Source organism: Eleutherodactylus coqui, chromosome 2 (assembly GCF_035609145.1).
Source record: "Eleutherodactylus coqui strain aEleCoq1 chromosome 2, aEleCoq1.hap1, whole genome shotgun sequence".
In the NCBI taxonomy this organism is placed as follows: Eukaryota; Metazoa; Chordata; class Amphibia; order Anura; family Eleutherodactylidae; genus Eleutherodactylus; species Eleutherodactylus coqui.
In genome coordinates this window covers 194,245,652-194,267,514 of record NC_089838.1, presented here as the reverse complement: position 1 = coordinate 194,267,514, position 21,863 = coordinate 194,245,652, and the positions used below count along the sequence as shown (strand labels likewise).

General features: G+C 41.1%; 1 protein-coding gene across 1 annotated transcript in view; it reads left to right on the top strand.

Moving 5' to 3' along the window:
- Positions 1–11,463, top strand: part of CHCHD3 (coiled-coil-helix-coiled-coil-helix domain containing 3) — a 146,055-nt gene extending 134,592 nt beyond the window's left edge. Inside the window, exons 7-8 of the mRNA XM_066592135.1 lie at positions 7,124–7,259; positions 11,078–11,463. Coding sequence (XP_066448232.1) covers positions 7,124–7,259; positions 11,078–11,101 — 160 coding nt within the window. The 3' untranslated portion in view covers positions 11,102–11,463. The remainder of the gene's footprint in view (positions 1–7,123; positions 7,260–11,077) is intronic.
- Positions 11,464–21,863: the final 10,400 nt, after the last annotated feature.

Genomic DNA, 21,863 nt, shown 5'->3' with positions numbered 1-21,863 from the left:
TATACACCCCTTCCCATGACATCAGAGCAAATTTCCTCCAGAACATCACCAACTGTCTGTCCGCTGTGTCTAAAACGATGTCCTCTCTATACCTAAATGAACCTCTCAAAAACTGACCACCTCCTGTTTCCACCCTCTGCTAACTGACCTCATCCTGGCATTTCCATCTCAGTATGTGGCACCATATATAATCCTGCTGCCTTGGGGGTTATATTCGACTCCAATCTCTTTTACCCCCTATATCCAATCTTTCGCCCGAACATGACCGCTGCACATCAAGAACATTGCAAAATACTCACTGTGGACACGCTAAAAACGCTCACTGTTGCCCTCATCCACTCTCTGCTTGATTATTGTAATTCGCTCTTGATCGGCCTCCCCTGCACCAGGCTCTCACCCCTCCAATCCATTCTGAATGCGGTAGCCAGGCTCCTCTTCCTGTCCAGCCACTACTTGGACACCTCTGCCCTGTGCCATTCACTGCACTGGCTGCCTGTCAAATACGAAATACAATTTAAACTCACTGCCCTCAGCCGCAAAGCTCTCAATAGCACTGCACCACCCTACATTGCCTCCCTCATCTTAGACCACCACTCAGCCTGCGCCTTCCGCTCTGCTAAAATAATCAGACTAAGTGCCCCTTTAATTCGAACCTCTCATTCCCACCTCCAAGACTTCTCCAGGGCAACACACGTCCTCTGGAACACGCTATCATGGCAATCGCTGGCACACAAAATTTCAGATGTGCTCAAAAAATGCACCACTTATGGGAGGCATACCATATCCCCTAATCCAAACCTTTCTGTACTCTGTCTGATAACATGCTCTCTGTCTTACCGACTGCAATTTCCTGCTAGCCGTAATCAACCGGCACCTGTAGTCATACTGATTCAGCCACTATGCGACCCAATTTGACTATTGCCTATGTGTACAGCATCCCTCACTCTCCACCTCGCCATACCGTGCACATCTCCAGCCCCTTTACCTTCTGTATCACCCCATTACTTGTAGTATGTAAGCTCGTTGGAGCAGGACCCTCACCCCTACTGTTTTTATCAATTGATTACTTCATGTAACCATTGTCTTGTTTATATTTCCCCTGTCTTGTAAGCGCTGCAGAATATGTTGGCGCTATATAAATAAAGATTATTTTTATCAGATGATCCTGTGAATGAAGTGATATCCTCATACCCAAGTAATAGAACAGTAGTTTATATGGCATTTTTGTGTTTCCGTGTTCCCTATTAATGCCTTTCAGTTTGAGTTTCTTTCACATAATCTTCCTTTTTAGTAAAGGCAAAAGAATGGAGAAAATGGGAGCTTGTAATTAATTGCGTAACTATACTAATTTATTAGGTGTTTGGAACAAGTTCTTCACCTTGATGTCACCTGCACACAACAGAGCTGGATTCTGCATGCGGGAGCCCATAGTGGAATCTGGCCCTGACAGCAGCGGCATCCGTGCGTACCTTTCATTTCCCGTCTTTTTTTGTAGTGCGGATGGACCCGGCAGCTCGCTGTTGGACATGCGCAGTACAGATTTTTTTTTCAAATTTTTTTCACCCCAGGATGACATGGAATCTGCGACCTATTTGCAATGTTAATTGCAAGCAGGCAGCGGGTTGGACAGCTTCCATTGACTTTAATAGAATCCGTCCGTGTAAAAATGGAGCATGCTGCGATTTTTTTTTTTTCTTCAGTTGCGGAAACCGCAATTGGTTTCCGCAAGTGTGCTGGAAAAAGTGTTTTTCTATAGCATGCTATGGACGGTATTTGCTGCGGATCCATGATGCATGCACCTGCCACAGATTCCATAGCAAAAATCCGCCCGTGTGCAGTCAGCCTAAGGGTGTTTCCAGTAAATAACATTGATTGCCAATCTTTTATGTAGGCTATCAATAAGAGATCAGTGGGGTCTGTGCTCCAGGACTCTGACCAATGAAACAAAAAGGAGTGGGCAATGCACTTGATGTAATAACACAAGCACAAATTGCATAGTCTAGTGAAAGGGCAGCCCAAGTAGGGCTGGACTCCAGTACCAGACAAATTCATGCACATATTTATGGCTTACAGAAGAGAAGTAAACTAATTCTGCAGCAAACAATATACTGCAAAATGTTCTTTATTTTATACTCTGCAGTTTAGACAAAAGTGGACCAAAATTGAAAATGCTCTTCTAAAGTATAAAACCTGCAATACTAAATTTTGTCTTTTATGGAAAGTGACTTTTATGTGGAAATGTGGTATAATTCACTATAAAAATAAAAACTTTGATCTTGATTTGTCTTATTCTTAAAATTATATTCTGTTAATGGAGAAATTGGTGTTAAGCTTGATCTTTGTCAATAAATTAAGTTTCTAATATGCTTCCACCTTCCAGAAATATAATTATCCTTCATATGACAGCACTGGAAATTATCCATGGTTGCTAATAGCTTAAGCGGTTGGATCAGTTGACAGTTTGTAGGATGAGTTGTATGCAGGGTCACAACATAGAAACCATTAATCCCGAGTTACCTCATTTATTCCACGTTCAGACTTGTAATGGAGGAGAAATTAGAGCTTCCTGCCAATGAAGCTTGTAATAATAGGACGTTGTTGGATCAGTTCCTATTGCTTATTGCCAATCAAAAGAAAATGCTTTGGAGTGTAGCAGTAAATAAAAATGCAAACATGCAATCTTGAAAAAGTACTTTAAGTGTGACATTTAAGGGTCCTTTATACTGTAGATATAGGTCAGTAGCCTTCAGCTATTGCACATTGCGAAGTCATAACCGTCTTTTAATACTATTTTTTCCAGACCATGTCCAGCAGTTATACTTGTTAAACCTTTACCTAGGTCCTCAAATTCTCACAGTTCTTTAAATCTTTGATATCAGATGATTAAATGTATTATCTGATGCAGACAACATCCTCTTAAAGCATACCTCAGGCCATCAATGAAAATTTGCCTGTCCCTTTGAATCCCCATGTGCGTTTACTCTAGTCAAGTATCCGAAGACGTTGATGGAGGGACTGCTTGGTTTCCTGCTCTTCCTTCTATCACTATAATAGTGTGAGTTGCCTTTGATTGTTGCAGCCTTGACTCAATGAAATGCTCAGTTGTGGTACCATTTTATAGCTTCTTTGTTTGCTGAAATTACTGTATCGGTGTTACTTGTGCCATTTGACTCGGGTGGCATAAAGAATATAAAAATTGTTTGATGCAGGCACTTTTATTATATACCCTGTGGCACATATCATGAAGGGTTCTTGGTATAAATATCTAATAGATGTGATTCTCAAATCTTTCCTACCCCAGCTTCTATTATGCCCACCGGCATTTTGGGATTGGATCTGTGTAAGAGGCTCTGAATTGAATATCTAATGTTGATGTGACCAAAGCCTAAGAGAAATCCACTTAAGAGACCCCTGTAAGAATCATATAGAGGTACAAAAGTGTAACTCATTCCATAATAACTTACATACGGTAGGACTTTTTTCTTTTTTAGATAGTCTTGTAATCGGATCATAAGTAACCACCTTCAGATTTTTTGAAACTATTGGAATGGCTATGAAAATTGTGTTAGACCGTTGTAAAGAGCTTATCATATCCACTTATGATGGATCTACAGTGCTGAAGCTCTATTCACATCTGCAGTCGGGGTTTCTAGTCTTCTGTTCCATCATAGGGCTAGAAAAACACATATCAAGGAGAGCGCCTTGCACACCGACTATAGATATTCAAGAATAGAAATGATGAAAATTTAATTCACCCGGTGCTTAGCGTGCCACCTATTGGTGACTCGCTGGCACCTTGAATCCATGCGGGTATCTAATGGTATCTTTTTCCGAGGTTTCCCCAATATCCAGTTACCTGGAGAGCTGCAGATCAAGCAATGCCCTGCTCCTTATATAAAGGCCGGGTAAAGTCAGAGTAAAGTATAAAAGAACAAAAGTTTCTTTTATACTTTAGTCATAGGGCTAGAAAAATGCAAAGCTTCTTTTTTAATTTCCCATTGATTTCAGTGGGGTTTTTAGGGATCCCAGGTAGTATCTGTTCATGACCATTCCATTGGGTGTCCACTTTCTTTCATGGAAACAATAGCGTATTGAGCTGCTCTATTTTTTTTCTGTTGGAAACGTGACCATGTGACCTTCCATTTCTTTTTTACATTGTCGTAATTGAAGAACAGGTGCAAACTGCAAAATTGCACTAAAAAACAGATCTGTTCCAACAGATGCCAAACTAGGCAAATGGAGGCAAATGCTTCCATGTGCGGATGGATCCATCTAACTAATCTGCCAGAAAAACAAAAACCCAGTTTTCATTTGCTGCAGTTTGGCATCCGTTTAAGAATCCATTTATTGGATTGTAGACGGATCCTTTAAAATGGAAACCCGAATGCAGATGCGAACAGAACCTAATGAAGCTTGCCGTACGTTTGTGTATACATGAAGGGGTTTCTTGCCTTATGGTTTATGGCTGTATGATGTCTGACAGTAATCTCTATTAAGGTTTTCCCAAACGGAAAAGCTGTGCATTAAGCAGCATAACAAATACCATGAATCAATAAAGGGCCACCACTTTTCCCTTGTATGCTAATCCAGGAATATTCCTTGGCTCTGCTGGAGCCATTTTTGTTGCTGCTCATCAATATCACGTTTGAGTGCTTAAAGAGATAGGAAATGGATATGGGAGCATGTGAAAATACAATGAGCACTAGTCATAAGTAGACAGGATGTCAAGGGACTCAAATGGGTATTGACTGTGGAATGAGAAAGCTCATTTGATTTATTACATGTCAGGGGTGTTGATACGTGTGGATCTAAGCTAACATCACCCCTGGCATTCTATATGATAATGCTGTTGTGTTGCTAGTCTTACATGGATGGCATCTAGAACTTTGTTACCTTGAGGATTTAATAAAAGCCGGTCTTTTTCCTTTACAAGTGTTAATTGTCTATCTAGAACAGACACCAGAATATTTAATAATCTTATTTATCAATTCATGCACCAAACTAAAATAAAAAAGTTGCCTTCTTAATTTGTGATTGACAGGTAGCAAGGTCAGTCATCTTATTCCAGATTTCAGTTGCAATGATGGGTAGTTCTTGGAGTATCCCAATTTTTGGAAAGCACCCCTGCAGTTTACAGCTACACTGAATATACAGTTCACGATGAAAATATGTGGGCTCCAACTCTGGTTGATTTAACCATTTTAGCCATAAGGCCCATAACCAAATATATGTTGGGTGGTGGTGGTGGTTTTTTTTTTTTCTTTTTACTCAAACACTACCAGTGGATTGTGGGATTAGGTAAAATGAAGATTGTATCAGCCAATATAATGCCCAACAAATTCCTCAGCCTGTGCATCTTCGGCAAAGCGCCGTTTAGCCTCTCCTTGGCACCCGGCTCACCCTGCAACATTGACCGTTCACCCCAGTTCAGCTGATGAAGGGGATTTAATGCCTCGAAACACATTTTATATGCTGGCTTTTAATTTAATCCAGTAAAGGAAATTTTAGTCATCCATCCACATAACTGCGGAAAAGTTACCCCATTTCACCAGTCTTTTTGTATCTTCACTTCTCAGCAACTGTACGCTGACCCCTGCCCCATAAATGTGTGGCACTTTGCATTAAGGCTCACCCGCCAACCCCGTACATTTGTGATACAGGCCTGGAGGGTAATAAAACTAAATACCTACTAAGCATGCAATCGTTTATCACAAGCTCATTGTGATTGGTCTCTTACGGGCAACTGCTCCACTTTTCCCTTGTATCGGCCTTAATAAATTCCCCAGTTATGTATAATATAAATATTGAAGTGATGCTCAGAAGTGAATGTGTATTTGAACACCACCTTTTAGTAAGTGAAACCTTTTTTATGTATCCATTACTGGAGGTGAATGTCCACCCTTGAACACTTATCTTGAGTCTAAAAAGATTCAAAATTCTGTGCAGACTAATTGAATAATAGTGCATATCTTCATGTAGGTGTAAAGATTTACAGAGCTCCAAATCCCCTGTATATCCATAGTGTTCAGTGATAGAATTCTGGGTGTCTGCAACCACTACTAAGAAAACGTCGGTCACCGTCATTTGAGGGGAATGTCTCATGTATTGCATATTAATTCTATTAATTACATGAAGCCTGTAGAAAATAAATATTCAGTCTTGCAAATCCTGTAGTAATTTACCTCTTCATTTAATTTTAAAAAAAGCTCCCTGCAGTTGGCCATATTGAAGATATACCCTTCTCTCCTGCATCGTCCGTATAACCAGTACAGCAGGTGTGTGCTTAAAGGGGTTGTCCCGCGAAAGCAAGTGGGGTTATACACTTCTGTATGGCCATATTAATGCACTTTGTAATGTACATCGTGCATTAATTATGAGCCATACAGAAGTTATTCACTTACCTGTTCCGTTGCTAGCGTCCTCGTCTCCATGGTGTCGTCTAATTTTCAGCGTCTAATCGCCGGATTAGACGCGCTTGCGCAGTCCGGTCTTCTTCTTTTCTGAATGGGGCCGCTCGTGCCGGAGAGCGGCTCCTCGTAGCTCTGCCCCATCACGTGCCGATTCCAGCCAATCAGGAGGCTGGAATCGGCAATGGATCGCACAGAAGCCCTGCGGTCCACCGAGGGTGAAGATCCCGGCGGCCATCTTCACCAGGTAAGTAAGAAGTCACCGGAGCGCGGGGATTCAGGTAAGCACTATCCGGTTTTCTTTTTTAACCCCTGCATCGGGTTTGTCTCGCGCCGAACGGGGGGGCTATTGAAAAAAAAAAAAACCCGTTTCGGCGCGGGACAACCCCTTTAATGATGGTCTCCATAAAGCAAGTGGATTACAGCCCCAGAAGAAAAACTGATGCCATTTTCTGAGCATACAATACCCAATCTTTAACCCTATTGCAAGATGATAAGAAAAACAGTGGATTTCTAATTCTCCCCTCCTCCATAAGGGCATACAATAGTATGGGGTTACCTTGGCACAGAATGTTCTGTATAGCAAAAAGAAATTTAATGTGGCTTTAAAGGTAGATTTTCACTTCTATTTACAGAACATAAAATTTGATTTGGACCAAAAGGTGTTTCACTAATTAATGCCTCTTAACATTGCATCTGTTTTTTGCCTTCACCAGGAGATACGAGTCGCACGCAGTCTGTGCTGATCTGCAGGCACAAATTCTCCAGTGCTATCAGCAGAACCCACAACAGACCTTGAGCTGCTCTGCGTTGGCAAGCCAATACCTACAGTGCGTCAAGAGCGCCAAACAGGTGAGATGCTATATCTAAGCCACCGTGAGTATATGGAAAAACACCTTTTTCAGTGCTGGAGCTCGACCATCAGAATTAAGCGCCCCCTGTTATGCTTAGCAGTATATAAACTATTAGATTCGTGAGTATTCTTTGATCTTTGGGATTTCCATCTTAAAGCTTTGTTTAGTTTAGTTGGATTTACTTGTTTGTTTCCACGATTAATCTCTGAATATGCATAATGTGTATGCTTGCTTAAAGAATGCCATAAAGAATGTAAATAGACTGTTTTACAAATGCTGGAATCGTAAATGACTGCAGATCTAGATTATAGGCATTTACACTGTTTTATTCATTGCCAGACACAGAAATGGGCAAGGAAGAGATTGTAGAAGTAATCAGCCATCCTGCTGTTCGGTGGCTCAGAAGGCCATGTACTGCAGATAGCAGCCGCAGAGACATGTATCCTGGCTTTGCTCTGTGTGACACAGCAGTGTCTGGTTGCTCCTAACTGATGTGTTTGAAGTGATAATGTTTTCAGGAAGACAGCAGCACGTATCAGACTGCAAAGTGACATTTAATGTTTTTGGGGTTTTTAACAGTACAGCTTGATAGCACTCTGAGCTCATAGTACTGATGATAGGATGTGCATTTCCAGAAAAGAGGGAACGCCAACAGTGCATGCTAAGGTACTGAAAGTGAGCTTCAAAAAAGGGAGACATAAAACGCAGAACATGAAAGACTACATTCTTTTAATTCGTCCTCTCCGTCTTCTCAGAATTTCCATTTGCCTACGAAAATAAGAAAATGAGCACCTTGTCTATATAGTATGTTTAGCAATTGTGTCCCTCTGTGCAAACCCTGCATGCAGAACAAGAGTCTATGGATGATTGGTGACCTATAGCTGGATTGTATGCAGGTTCTCTCTTGAAGTTTGAGCATTATGCCTGGTTTAGACACAACGATTATCGTTCAAAAGATGTATTTTGAGCGACTTTTGAGCAATAATCATTGTGTGCATTTAGCAAGGTAACCACACAAGTTTTGAGTGATCACTTTGCGCTCCGAGCGGGGTATGCAGAAGACAAGCGGGGCTGCTTGTCTTCTGCATCCACCTGTTCTCTTCTAGCAGCGCTCAGCTGTTATACAGCTGAGCGCTCCAAGCGGGGTATGCAGAACACCGCTGGGCTGCTGTATTCATACTGTGGCTATTCATGGAGCTCTCAGCTGGTATACAGCTGTGCGCTTTGTGCGGAGTATGAAGAACACAGCTGGAGCGCTGTATTCTTCATACCCTGGCTGTGTTCAGGGAGCGGGATACAACTGAAACAATAGTATCAGCTGTATCCCACTGTGAACTCCTGATAAGACTGATCGTTGTCTTTTAGCATGCTGAAAGACCACGATCAGTGATTCGTTAACAAAAACTGCACAATGTCAGTGCAGTTAGACCCAAAGATTCTTGCTCAAAAGACGGCTTTGAGCAATTCTTGAGCGAGACTCGTCGGGTCTAAATGGGCCTTTATATATTGCTAATTATAAGAATTTAGGAGCATGCCCTATTTCGAGCCGGATTCAGTGCAGACGGCCTCCATTGAAGTCAATGAAACCGTCTGACCTGCGGCTTTTTTGCAATCATCATTGCAGAAAGGCCGCGGAGTCCACTTCATCGTCTAGTGACGGCGCAGCATTATCTTTATTGCACATGTCCGCTGGCCGGCACGTCCCCAGCACAGGTAACAAGAATCTGGACAGGTACGCACGGGTCACCTGCCGGGCACAGGGTCGGATTTCGCTGCGGGGTTTCTGACCCAGACTTATGTAAACTCGTCATGCAGAGGAGTTAACCATGGTAAAAATAACAAAGAAGCTCATACTTTTATTTCTCCATTACCCACTCATCCCTCATGGGTGATTCCGGGTTTCCCTGGTGACATAATGTTTATAGGCCACAGTTAGCCTGAACCATCTAGTAAACAGTCTGCTGCAGCCGGTGACAACGCGGCGTCACAAGCTGATTGCAACCTGTAAGTATGTAATCAGGGGGAATTTCTGGGAGAGGAAAGTTTGAGCTGCTTTGTTATTTTTCAGCATATACTTCTTTACATGCAGTTTACATAACTAGGACAACCCTTTTAAGGGGAATTTTACTTTATTCAATTTAAGAATATAATCTTCTATAATAAGTAAACTGAAGAAGTAACTACTGCAGGCAGAAAAGCAGACAATGTTTCAAGTGGTAACTGAATAGATTATAACCGTCCTCTCCTCATAATGTGCAAAGCCTTCCATTAGCCCCACTGCCCCATTATTGGTGGTGGGTCTGTGTTGGACTCCAGCAGTGATCTCTCATCTCATATGTTACTGTCTGGAATTATTTCCCTTCCCCTTTTCTTACGAACTATATCAACAGTCAGCGCCATGCTTTGGACATCCATTATTTTTTTCATTAAGTGTCTCATTAAATTTGTATTATGCAATCCTCTACTAGATACTGATAAATACTGTATTATTTTGTAACCGGTCTCTGCTCTGTTTGTTCAATACAGAGATGATTTCAGTTACTCCCAAAACTTTTAAATACAAATATTTGTGTTCATAAATTCAATAAAAGTTTGTTGACTATTAAAACTTACAGACTTTTTTCTGCCATTAATCTTTTATCTAGTTTGCCCTTATACGGGGTGATTAAAAGAGAATGACGCAAAGAGGAAAATTCCTACATTGAACATCTGTAAGATGCATTAAAAACTTGGAGATTATTCTATCTTTTCATGTCATTCTGGCTGTTGTATGTCATGACATAGGAATAAATCCGCCTTACTTCTGCAACATTCTTTCGGAATTGCCCTGTGTTATTTTATGTTAGGATGGCTATATACTTATCCTAGGCATGCTTACATTCATTACTGTTGGTTTTTCTCAAAGAAACAAAGATGAAAACCCTGTTACTATATGGTATCATCCAGTGTAAACCAAGGCATTCATTCCTGTAATATACATAATCACTTCAAAGGTCATACGATTTTCTATCTAAAATGAATCAATTAGACCAGAATTTCTAGTATGATAAGCTCCATAACGTGACATGAGGACTGGCAGGAGTTGTAGACCTCACTGATTTGATATTCGGACTTGGCTTTGGAACATTGGAGGATCAGTTTTGGGTTCGTTTTTCATACTTTGAGTTTTGTTCAGTCCTTTTTAAATCCGTACTATCTCCCTGTAGATGCTGCTTTGTCTTGTTTCAGACACACTTTGAAGAACATATTGGGTAATCTGCTGTAAATATTAGAATCTATTACACACTGAGAAGGTTAAAAATCTAAACTGTCTAGAGTTTTTGTAGTCCATGAACTATGTATGTTCTGATTTGTGAGAGCGTTATTTTTTGTTTTCCTGCCATGCTCCAGCACTACTAATAAGCCTCTAGGATCCTGTGTAAGGGCCGGCTCACACAAGCGTATGCGTAAAACGCTGCATGAGACAGTGGTGAGCAGGCTATTGCTGCGTAGTGCAGTGCACTGCTCATGCCACCATATCTCATACACTCTATCAATCGCAGTCGGGCTTTTTAAAAATTTTGTGCTATGTCTCTTAGCGGCTTTGTGTATAAATGCTGCTCAATGTAATTATTACGTGCCCATACAGAACAATAGCGCTCTACTGTGCACAATACGTGGTAAAATAGAACACGCTCCGTTCTTTTTTTATGCACCTATGTACTTTCATTGACTCCGTTCACACGTAATACGCAGTGAAATACATTTAGGAAATATTTCAGAAAATTATTAGGATGGATTTAACTCTTTTCCTTTTTGTCTTTTCTCCCTGCACAGAGCATGCTTGGCAGAGGTGGGTAGAGCACCTCCACCAACTGCAATTGGTGTAAGAGCGTCTGAATGCGGTTTAATATGAAGAGATAACCAGACGATTCCCAAACAACTTGGCAATAGAAGGGACACTACGTTTTCTAAACTCCTCCAATGTTCCTGTTTTTCTTTCACACCAAACGCGCCATTTTTAAAATGTGCGTTCAAGTTGACGTTAATTCTTTTCTGTTTAAATGGTGTTTCTGATGCCTCTTTTATTTAATAAACTGCAGCTGTACAATGTTTGTAGTACTGGACACTCGCCTATTAACCTCCGAGCCCTCATCTCTACTTTTAAGCCCTGTTTCCTAATAAACTATAGATATATATATTTTCTATATTTTCCAAATTTATATTTTGCAGCACTTGTCTTTTTATATGTAAACTGGGAAATAGTATTTGGTTAAATAGTTCTATGTAAGCACTAAATCTGCGCTTTCTGCTGTACCAGTGGCCATCTAAAACAAATTACAGTAGCATCTGCCGCATTCACTAGAGCTACATTTAAATCTGTTGCAGTTACATATGATCGTATTCTGTTTTTTGATTCAGCAGAATAAATGTTGAGTCTGGCCAAACCGTTAACGGCAAACTGAATTGGATACAGACCATAACCAGTTTTGTTGCTGTATATTTACTGTGCATGCACAGAAGGTGACTGCACTAATCTGATCTATGCAACTTCATACCAGGTTTGATTATATAGTAGACTAGCTGAGGCCAGTATTTAAAAAACTGCTAACCTTGTGGGCTTTTCTCATTCCGTGATGTTGAAAGTATACAGAGAATGGTGTCGTGAAGAAAAACATTCGACGGATGGGGATGCTGTGGACGTAAAGAAGGTTTTGATGAAAGGGGTCAGATGAGGGTGTCAAGAATCAGTCTGTAAACAGGCTGTGCAGGGTCAAGAAAATTTCAGCCACATGCAATGCTGGTGCTCCAACTAATCGTTAACACACAAAACTTGTGACATTTAATTTAGCTTTTTATTTGCTTCTTTTTTCTCACTAGCAATGCCATTTTTTGAATTGTGCTTTTTATTATTTTTCTTTTAATGACAGTATTTAGTTTATTTAATGATTAATTTCACTGAACTTTTATTAGTTTTTAGGCAAATAATCTCTGCAGTAGTACAGACGTAGTCCACACTTGGTGTGCATAGACGGCACAGGAAAATAGAGCATGCTGCGTTTTTTTGTTGCACAAATAAAAGCATGCGCAAAATATGCTTATGTGAACAAACCCATTAAAATCAATGGGTTCTATTCACTGCGTATTGCACGTGCACATTCGTTCGTGTGACATAGGCATTAAGGTGACTCTGTCACCATCTTTTTGCACTCTTGCAGAACAGTGTAGTGGCAGGTGCACTGATTACAATGATATGTCTGCTGGGTTAATTTCTGTATTAGTTTTGGAGAAACGTGCACTTTATTAGCAGCAACATATGCATAGAGGACTACTTAAAGTAGGCCTAGATATTCATGAGCTGCAGGCTAGCTCCATTCTCCCTGCCCTCCAGCCACCGATTACTGTTTGCCTATTTCTGTGCACAGAGAGCTGCCAATCATTGGCTGGAGGGCAGAGTAGGTGGGGCTAGTTCTGTGTTTGGCTGCTGATAATAAATTGCAAGTCTCTCCAAATTGCTGCACAGATCCACACAGCAGACCTATCACTGCAATGAGTGTGACAGGCGCTACATTAGGCCTACTTCAGGCGAGCGCTGCTAAGATAGTGCTGAAAGGATCGGTGAACGGGCTACTTCACACAATCCCAAGTGCCTGCTTTTAAGGCTCCTGTTCTGTAGGAGCCTATGGGAAGCACACAGCAAAGATAGGACATGTCCTATCTTTGCACTAACCTCAGAGCCGACATGCGAGTTTGCATGTCGCATGTCCTATCTTTTGCTAGGTGCGCTGATTCAGCGCGTCTAACAATCGTCCATGAGAACGCTTCTATGGGAACCTATGGGTTCCTATAAATAGCGCTCATCTGAAAGAGCCCTTATAGTGCTCTCAGTGAGGGCTGCAAAAACATGGTGACAGTCTCTTTTTGTTCATTGTGGGCATTTTTTCCACCCTTGGAAGCTGCCATAGGATTGCGTTAGCAAACGCAATCCTAGGCAGACTGCTGTGATTTGGCCGCATGAAATCTCGCGCGGCAAACAAGCCGCAGCATGTTCTATTTCTGTGCGGGGCTCGCAGAGCCCCGCACAGAAATGTCACTCACCCGGCTCCGGTCTGCGCATGCATCGGCTGCCCGCCAGCCGACACATGAAAGATCTGGACCTGCGGGGCGCGGGTGAGTACGTGCTGCTCTCTGCAGGCGCTCGGGTCGGATCTTGCGGCGAGAATTTTCGCTGCCGGATCCGGCCGGGCGTCTGCAGACGGCCTAAGCCCAGGTTGTGAATTTTTAACAGTTATGCTGTGCTATACCCCTTTCTCAAAAACAGCAGCGTGGCCACCCAGACCGACACATTTATGTATAGTTTATGCCAAAAACTTGTGTAAAATATACCAGAAATCTACTCCAATTCCTAGGTTCACAGAGAAGCTGAGAGGCATCTATTAAATGGTGAGGCCTGCACCTCTTCATGTATTATACTCATGTGGTGATGGGGATCATTATAAGACCGGCATATGAAGCAACGGTCTTAAGTGCTAACAAGCAGATATCTGCAGGTGTAGACATGGTTCATATTTCTCTATGCAAATAAACATTTGCAAAGTGTTCCACAGAAATCAAAGTGGATGTATTATCAGTAGAGATGAGCGAGCACCAAAATGCTCGGGTGCTCGTTACTCGAGTCGAACTTTCAGTGATGCTCGAGGGTTCGTTTCGAGTAAAGAACCCCATTGAAGTCAATGGGCGACTCAAGCATTTTTGTATATCGCCGATGCTCGCTAAGGTTTTCATTTGTGAAAACCTGGGAAATTCAAGAAAGTGATGGGAACGACACAGAAACGGATAGGGCAGGCGAGGGGCTACCTGTTGGGCTGCATCTCAAGTTCCCAGGTCCCACTATTAAGCCACAATAGTGAATTCATGAATGGGTGTGAGTGAGACCTGCCTCTGATTGGCTCAGCGCTGAGCCAATCAGGGGCAGGTCTGACTCACACCCCCTTCACACCCACTGCAGACCGGCCGCGCTGAACTCCTATTATATATATATAATTTTTTTTTTTTTACACATTTCTGGATGAATTGCAGGGAAGGGCTTATATATTTAAGCCCTTCCCGACAATTCATCCCGCAATCGCCGGCAGCCCATTGCTTTCGATGGAGCCGGCTGTATTGCCGCCTCCATTGAATTCAATGGTCAGTGCTCGTTTAATCGAAACGAGTACCGCGTGGTGCTCGTCTCGAGTAACGAGCATCTCGAGCACCCTAATACTCGAACGAGCATCAAGCTCAGACGAGTATGCTCGCTCATCTCTAATTATCAGTCAATGACCTATTTAAATCAGGTTTTATATAAGTTTTTACCTTTTTTTTATTTTTTGCTGTGTATTTTATTAACATTTTTCTGAAACACTAGCCACTAAAACAGTCTGAATAATTTTATATTTCCTGTTTTCTGCAGCTCCGTAGTCAGCTTTGTGGTATATACAAGTAGAAGATGAGAAAAATCATCTCTCGTTAAAAGGTGGACAAGTTAGCAGCAGGTCTATTGCACTGTTGGTGGACTAAATAAGCTAGGGTCACAGCACTATACACTATGCAGCTCTGTTCAGTATGTCGCTTCTCTGAGATATTTCAGTCAGTTGACACCCTTTCATTTCAACTGCCATAAAGCACTCACACGCTGGCATGCTGATTGTACAGAAAAGAAGTTTGTGTCCTAATGTAGCCAGCTCCAGGAAATGTTCCTAAATAAAAAATAAACCTCTCCGATGTTTAAAAGAAGTAAAGTGGTGTGATTGTTCTCAGTAAGAGAAACCAAGTAATCTTGTAGATATGATACCTTTTAATGGCTAACAAAAATACATGATTCAGCAAGCTTTAGGGTCTTCAACAGGCTAAATGAAACTGGTTTGGATGGGGCACATATATAATATACAAGTGCAGAGAGGGACACCCCTGTTGATCTAAATACAAATGTTCACACACAGAAATTTGAGACTGATTTGCGCTCAACATTTAAAACACCAGATAACCTGAGCTGAGAGATAAATACTTAATCAGTCCACTGAGCTCAGGAATGTGACAGTTTTATGTTGTGTATTATCTCTCCTTCAACCTGCACATACAAGAAGATGGAACAATATCTCCGCAGCACCACCTATTGGATAGCAACATTCTTACAAATCAATTTCTGAATTTTTATGAAGTTTAAAAAAACACAAAAAAAACAATGATTGGGAAGAGGACATCCCTCTTCATAGAAATTCAGAAATTTATTTGTAAGCCACTACAAGGTATCATACCTACAAGATTACTTGGTTTCTCTCAATGAGAACAATCACACTTTACTCTACTGGCTACCATGATGCCAACCCCCCGCCCCCTTTTTTTTTTATTTAAAGAATTCAAAAACCTTTTTTTATCATCTATATACTTGTCTGACCAATAAAATATAAGTTTCAAACAATCTTATAATTTATAAAATTTTATTATAGAAAAATGTACGTGGTTAAGATAAGAAAACCATTATCTTTTGATCTGAAGCATTTGCGAATAAGACCTGATATTGAACATCCGGATTAAGTGCTTCATTTTTCACCTCCCCACAAACTGCTGAAACAACATCCCTGTGTTAGGACTGTGTTCTAATGTTGTGCATGTCAAAAATTTTAATTTTTGAGAATGCCCTGCTGTTTTTTACTATTACTACTATTGATAACTGAGATGGATGTAATGGTCAAATGCTTTACTTGGATAGAAACCATCTGGTTTTCAGGCGCAGCAATTCTAGCAGCTTTTTTAACCCCTTAATGATCGATAAAATTCATGTACCTCATTGGTCTGCAGCATGAGTATGAATCTAGCTCATATCGTGGGCATCTAACAGTCTAGATACTTGGGTGAAAAGTATTTGGGGGCACTGTGGGTGAGTGGGGGGTTGCAGCGGGGAGTGGGGGGGAGAGGGAGAGAGGGCTCCCCCCTGTTCCCCGCTGCTACCCCCCGCTCCGCCACGCCTCCCCCAGCGCACCCAAGTACTTTTCACCCGAGTAGTGAAGTACTCGAAAATCGCGGCGCTCGATTGCAAAATCGCCCTGACCGAGTACGTTCGCTCATCTCTAATACTGACCCATAGAATTAATATCTAATTTTTACCATATTGTGAACACCGCCATAATGCCCCACCGCCCCCAAAACAAATTTTAAAGCCTAATTGTCCTTCATACCACATAGTGAAAACCGTAAAAAAGAAAAAAAAAATGTGGCAGAACTGCTTATTCACACAGCCCTGTCTACAAATTTAAATTAATAACACCTATAGAATATACTCTATGTACCCCAAAATAGTACCAATCGCCAATAAAACCTACAGCTGACTCTGCAAAAAATAAAAAAAACTCCCATAACTGTGTTGACAGACAAATAAAAAGTTATGGCTTTTGAAAAGTACAGGTGAAAATCCCCCAAAATGGTCACATCCTTGGGGGGTTAAGTCATTGCTGTAAACAAAGGAAAACATTCTAGTAAGAACTACTGATGTCATTGCCTTCTAATTTTATAAAAAATACATAAAAGCATCCTCTGCTGTAGGACCGTGCGGGAATGTTTGTTTCCTGGTGTTACATTGCTCTTGACATTTCTGGTAAGGACAGCTAAGCTTTATTGCCTGTCTTTGTGGTTATTTTATGGCCCTGCTCCTTTGCCATTTCTAGCTCTTCCATTATATTTTGTGGTTCTTACTTACTAAAATACTGTTATCTTTTCTTCAAAATCAATAACTGCCTCCTGGATAGTTTATTGATGGTATTAGGATAAATGGTCCAAAACTGAGTTATGTCCCTTACAGTTTTATGCCCTCTACACAAATGAAATTCAATTTACAACTAGATGCCATTTTGTGCTACTGCTGTTTTAAGTGTTATGAATATAGCATGTAGCCATTCCTTTAATCATTAAGAACATTCCCCAATATAATCTTCTCAGTGTTAGAAGGTTAATTCTGGATTCTTGATAATGAAGATTACCCAGTGTAAGTGTCTGTATCTTTGCCTCTTTATATCATTAGTCATATAAAGTTTTTCAACCATTTGAAGCAGTTGTTTTGGGGCTTTCATTGATCAGTTCCTCTAAATATAAATCCTACTGTGTTATGTTTACAACTCTCATGCAGAATTAAAGGAGTTTTTCCACAAAAAATATTGTTTATAGTCAAGTCCAACCTATAATTAAAAACTAGAGATGAGCGAACGTACTCGGTAAGGCCGATTTTTGCAATCGAGCACCGCGATTTTCGAGTACTTCACTACTCGGGTGAAAAGTACTCGGGTGCGCTGTGGGTGAGCGGGGGGTTGCAGAGGGGAGTGGGGGGAGGGAAAGAGAGAGCTCCCACCTGTTCCGCGCTGCTATCCCCTGCTCCACCACGCCCCGCCCCGCCCCCCCCCCCCCTGGCGACCCCCGAATCTTTTCACCCGAGTAGTGAAGTACTCGAAAATTGCGGTGCTCGATTGCGAAATCGGCCTTACCGAGTACGTTCGCTCATCTCTATTAAAAACGCTTTTTGCATTTTCACATTAAAAAAATGTTTTATCCCCAGATTTTCCAGGATTAATGTCAGAATAGCACCACCTGATGTTTCTATTGAGAAGCCCTTCTGTGTCCAGACCACCCCAATAAGATGAAGATACAGTCAAACCTTTACTCCCTTTCATTTGCCCCCTCTTCTTACTACAGACATATTTATGTATCAACATATTCAAACTACTAATGACCACTTGTCTGTATGTATGTGTGCGAGTGATTCTTATGTTCCACTCTTGGTGATGTCATCGCTCCGCTCCTTGGTGACTCCATCGAAGGTCCTACAACATATATAAAACAGAGTCTGACCGACAGAAGAACAACACAGTTAGGGCTCTTAGAAGGGGAGAGGAAAAATAAAAAAATGAGAATACAACTAAGCCCTTATTATCTCAGAAGACACAACTCGGTAGTCCTGACACAACACACTGATCTACCTCCACCACAGAGATCGGGTGGGCAGAAGGACCTGTGGTGATGTCACTATTGTGGGAGGAGCCAATCTGTGTTTGTCTTGTGTGGTAATCAAGCTCTTGTGAGTCTGATGTGTCACCAGAAACACTGCTACTATAATGTCCTAATATTTACTAGTATGATTATATTTAGGACTTAATGGGCAGTGCCGTCTTAACAGCATTATGGGCCCCTGGGCACAGCAGTGTACTGGTGTACCTACGACAAGAACTCTCAGGAATAAAAATGTGGATGCAGCAGGCACGTGACGACGTCGAGAAAACTCAGAAGGACAAGCGGGTTAGTAACCCACAATTTAGACCAGAGAACCGAAAGTCTAAGTCTCTAGGGTCCATTTTCCTCTTGCGCTGTAGACGTTTCTTTGTTTATGGTACCAGGCTACTTTACACTAGAAAGTAATGAGACAATGTACTACGCTTCACAAGATGATTCACATATCTATTTGGCGGGAAAATCTCTTTTTGTAATAGAAATTATTGATAATTTGCAATAGGAATTATGGGTAATTTGAAAGTGAAACACAATGGGACAAAATTAAAGACTTCACACATGGCATAGACAGATTGGAGCCAAGTTCATATTCTGCCACACAACAGAATCATATGATACAAAGTGCATTGAAATGTTAACATACATAGATTAGTGTGGGGCGCCCAGCAGGCCCATGCGTTAAGATGGCACTGTTAATGGGCCTATCTGTTTTCAATCTTATCAACTGTGTCAATCTCTAACCACTTTACCATAAAAACGATTGTATAAAGCCCCCATCCCCTTCAAGTGTGGTTTCACATATCATTTTCTGGGAAAACCCCACTGCAGTTTAAGATGCAGGCTTTTTTTTTTTTCTTTTTTTCTTTTAAATAGAAAAGTCAGAAGTGGATGCAACAAGAAGTATACGTTCCTCCTTTATATTTCCCACGTCTTTTGAATTATCTTGAGTTTGGCTTGGGAAAAAAAACAATGAACTGTCCCAAAAGCATTTTTTTTTGGTAAAAAAACAGCACCCTTAAGCGGCTTTCAGACAATAATATTGTACACATCTGTAATATGGATCCAGGTCACAGATGTCTTACAGTTGACATTGCAACCATTTGCCTCAATGTTTACTGTCATTGGTTTTCTTTTGTACTGGGACAATACTGATCCGTATTTGCCTGATAGGAAATCATTCAAATGTAAAAATGCTGCGTTTAAAAAACAAAAATTATAATAAAAATTGCCCATGAAAAATATAGCCATGTGAATAGATGTAAACATGAAGTTAAATATGTTTAAACGCATGCATTTTTGTAGCAGATTGCAAGGGGGGCTTTTAATGCAGATTTTTTACCTTAAGCCAGAAACCTCTTTTTTGGGGTGGGGGGCGGTAGCCATTCATATATTTGACTGAAAAAACGACACCAAAACTGTCAGTCTTAGGCCTCTGTCACACAACTGTATGTATTTTTACGTTAGCCTCTACGTATCGTATTATCGCATGAATGAAGATTTGACTATCAAGTCCCAATTTTTGTAAAAAAAAAAATACACAGAAGCGATGGAAACTAACGATCGCTATAAAATGCTCGAATGACCAAAAATGCTTAATTAGCGCCAGCTGTCATCTTTTCCAGTGTGGTACGCCAGATATTTCCCTCCCACTCCTTTTCTTTCCAGCTGCAACTGAAGTTTATGGGAGCTTGGTGCGTATCTCGTCAAAAGTTTGGTCAAGACCTATCTTTTCACATAATGTATAAAACAGGCGACCAAAAATGGTTGCGTAGGTCCTATTTTTCCAGGCACAGTTTTTTTTTTACATGGCAAAAAATTGTTCATCTGAACGAACCTATTGCAATCCAATGCTTTGCATGGTCACGGTTTACGGGTCTGTTTTTTTTTTTATGCGCCAGAATGCCTGCATAAATACGGTTGTGTGAATAAACCCTCAGGCTGGTTTCACATGCCGTGGTGTTTGGGGAAAAAAACATAATGCAGCATGTGTTGGGTATGTCCATTTTTCCAAAAGGCTTCTCTATATAATTTGAAAAATACTAGAAAAAATGCCTTTAACCATCTTAGCTAATCAAAAAATGCCACCAAAAACACTTGTTAAAAAAAACTTTAAAAAAACTTAAAATGAATGGCGTTTTTTTTTATAATTCTGAAAAGTGTGTTTGTGAAGTCTTTAAGATGTCACCAGAAGTGCCAAATTTACATATGAATGATTTAATAAAAGTGTAGTATTTCAAGCCTGTATTTTTCAGTAACGTTATCTATTTGCTGATGGGCATACAGGTTATCTTTGAGGATTTTGCCTCCCCAGCTGTTAAATCACCTTAATTGCACCAATTCGCCATAATGTTAAAACTACTGAGAGGTGCAGTGAATACCATTACCTCATGCCACTGACATCAGTCATGCTTTGGAATATATTAGGCTGCAACTGAACAGTCCATTTGTAGAGTTGATGTGCTTGGAGCAGAAAAATTGTAAGAAGCTGGCTTTAGCCAGGGCCAACTTGTGGCTTGGTCTGTGCATCTCTAAAACGATTGTGGCTGGGTCTGTGCATCTCTATAACGGAAGGTCTTGAGGTTTTCACGGGATGTGGTGGTGAGTACCTGCCAATAGTAAACCAAAGGACAACTAGTAAACCCTTGACAGGTCCATGGGCATCAAAGACTTGCTGATATACATGGACCCTATCTGGTCTGATCCTACAGAAGATCTACTGTAGCACTAATTGCTGAAAAAAAATTAATGCTGGCTATGATACAAAAGAGAGGCAGAACACACTGCATCGTAGCTTGTTGTGTATGGGGCTCCGTTTCAGAGTGCCTAAGTTTGCCTCTGTCTATCACCAAAAGGGCTTACAGTGGTCATGTAAGCATCAAAACTGGATCATGAACTTAGGGAGGAAGGTAGTCATGTTTGATTAATCACTTTTTCTTTACAGTGCGCAGCGTGTGGATCACCTCAGTGCATGCAGATTGCTTACTTGGGGAAAAGATGCAGTATGGAAAATATCTAAGCCAGTAGAGAGAGTATGACGCTCTCGGCAATGTACTGGATCCAGGCAGTCGTGTGGATGATACTTTAAACACAGGGTATCATCTGAACATTGTTGTACACAAAGTAGACTCCTTGATAGCCGTATTCCACAATAATGGTTTCATGAAAATGACAAAGGGTTCAAGGTATTGACTTGGTGTCTAGCTTCACAACATCTTCACCTAATCAAGCCACTGGGATGTACTGGAACAACAAGTCTCATCTCCCTGCCGGGGTCCAGCACTGCAACCCTGGTGTTGCCCCAGAGTTTGTTGTGACAGCACCTGTCATTGAAAGTCAAGTAACCACTGCAGCCAGAGGTAGCAACATCACATTCTGAAACTCTTGACATCATGATGCTCAGGATATGGCAGGAGTGCTGATGCCAGGAGAACAAGTGGTGGCACTGCAGCACTGGATCCCAGTGGCAGAGGTAAGTACAGCTAGGTTTTATTTTACTGCAGACAGCCCTATTAAAGGGATGTTGTCCTGTAACCTGTCAACCACTTTAAGGCTTATATCATTCTCAAGTCTTTCGTTCATCTGACTGCGA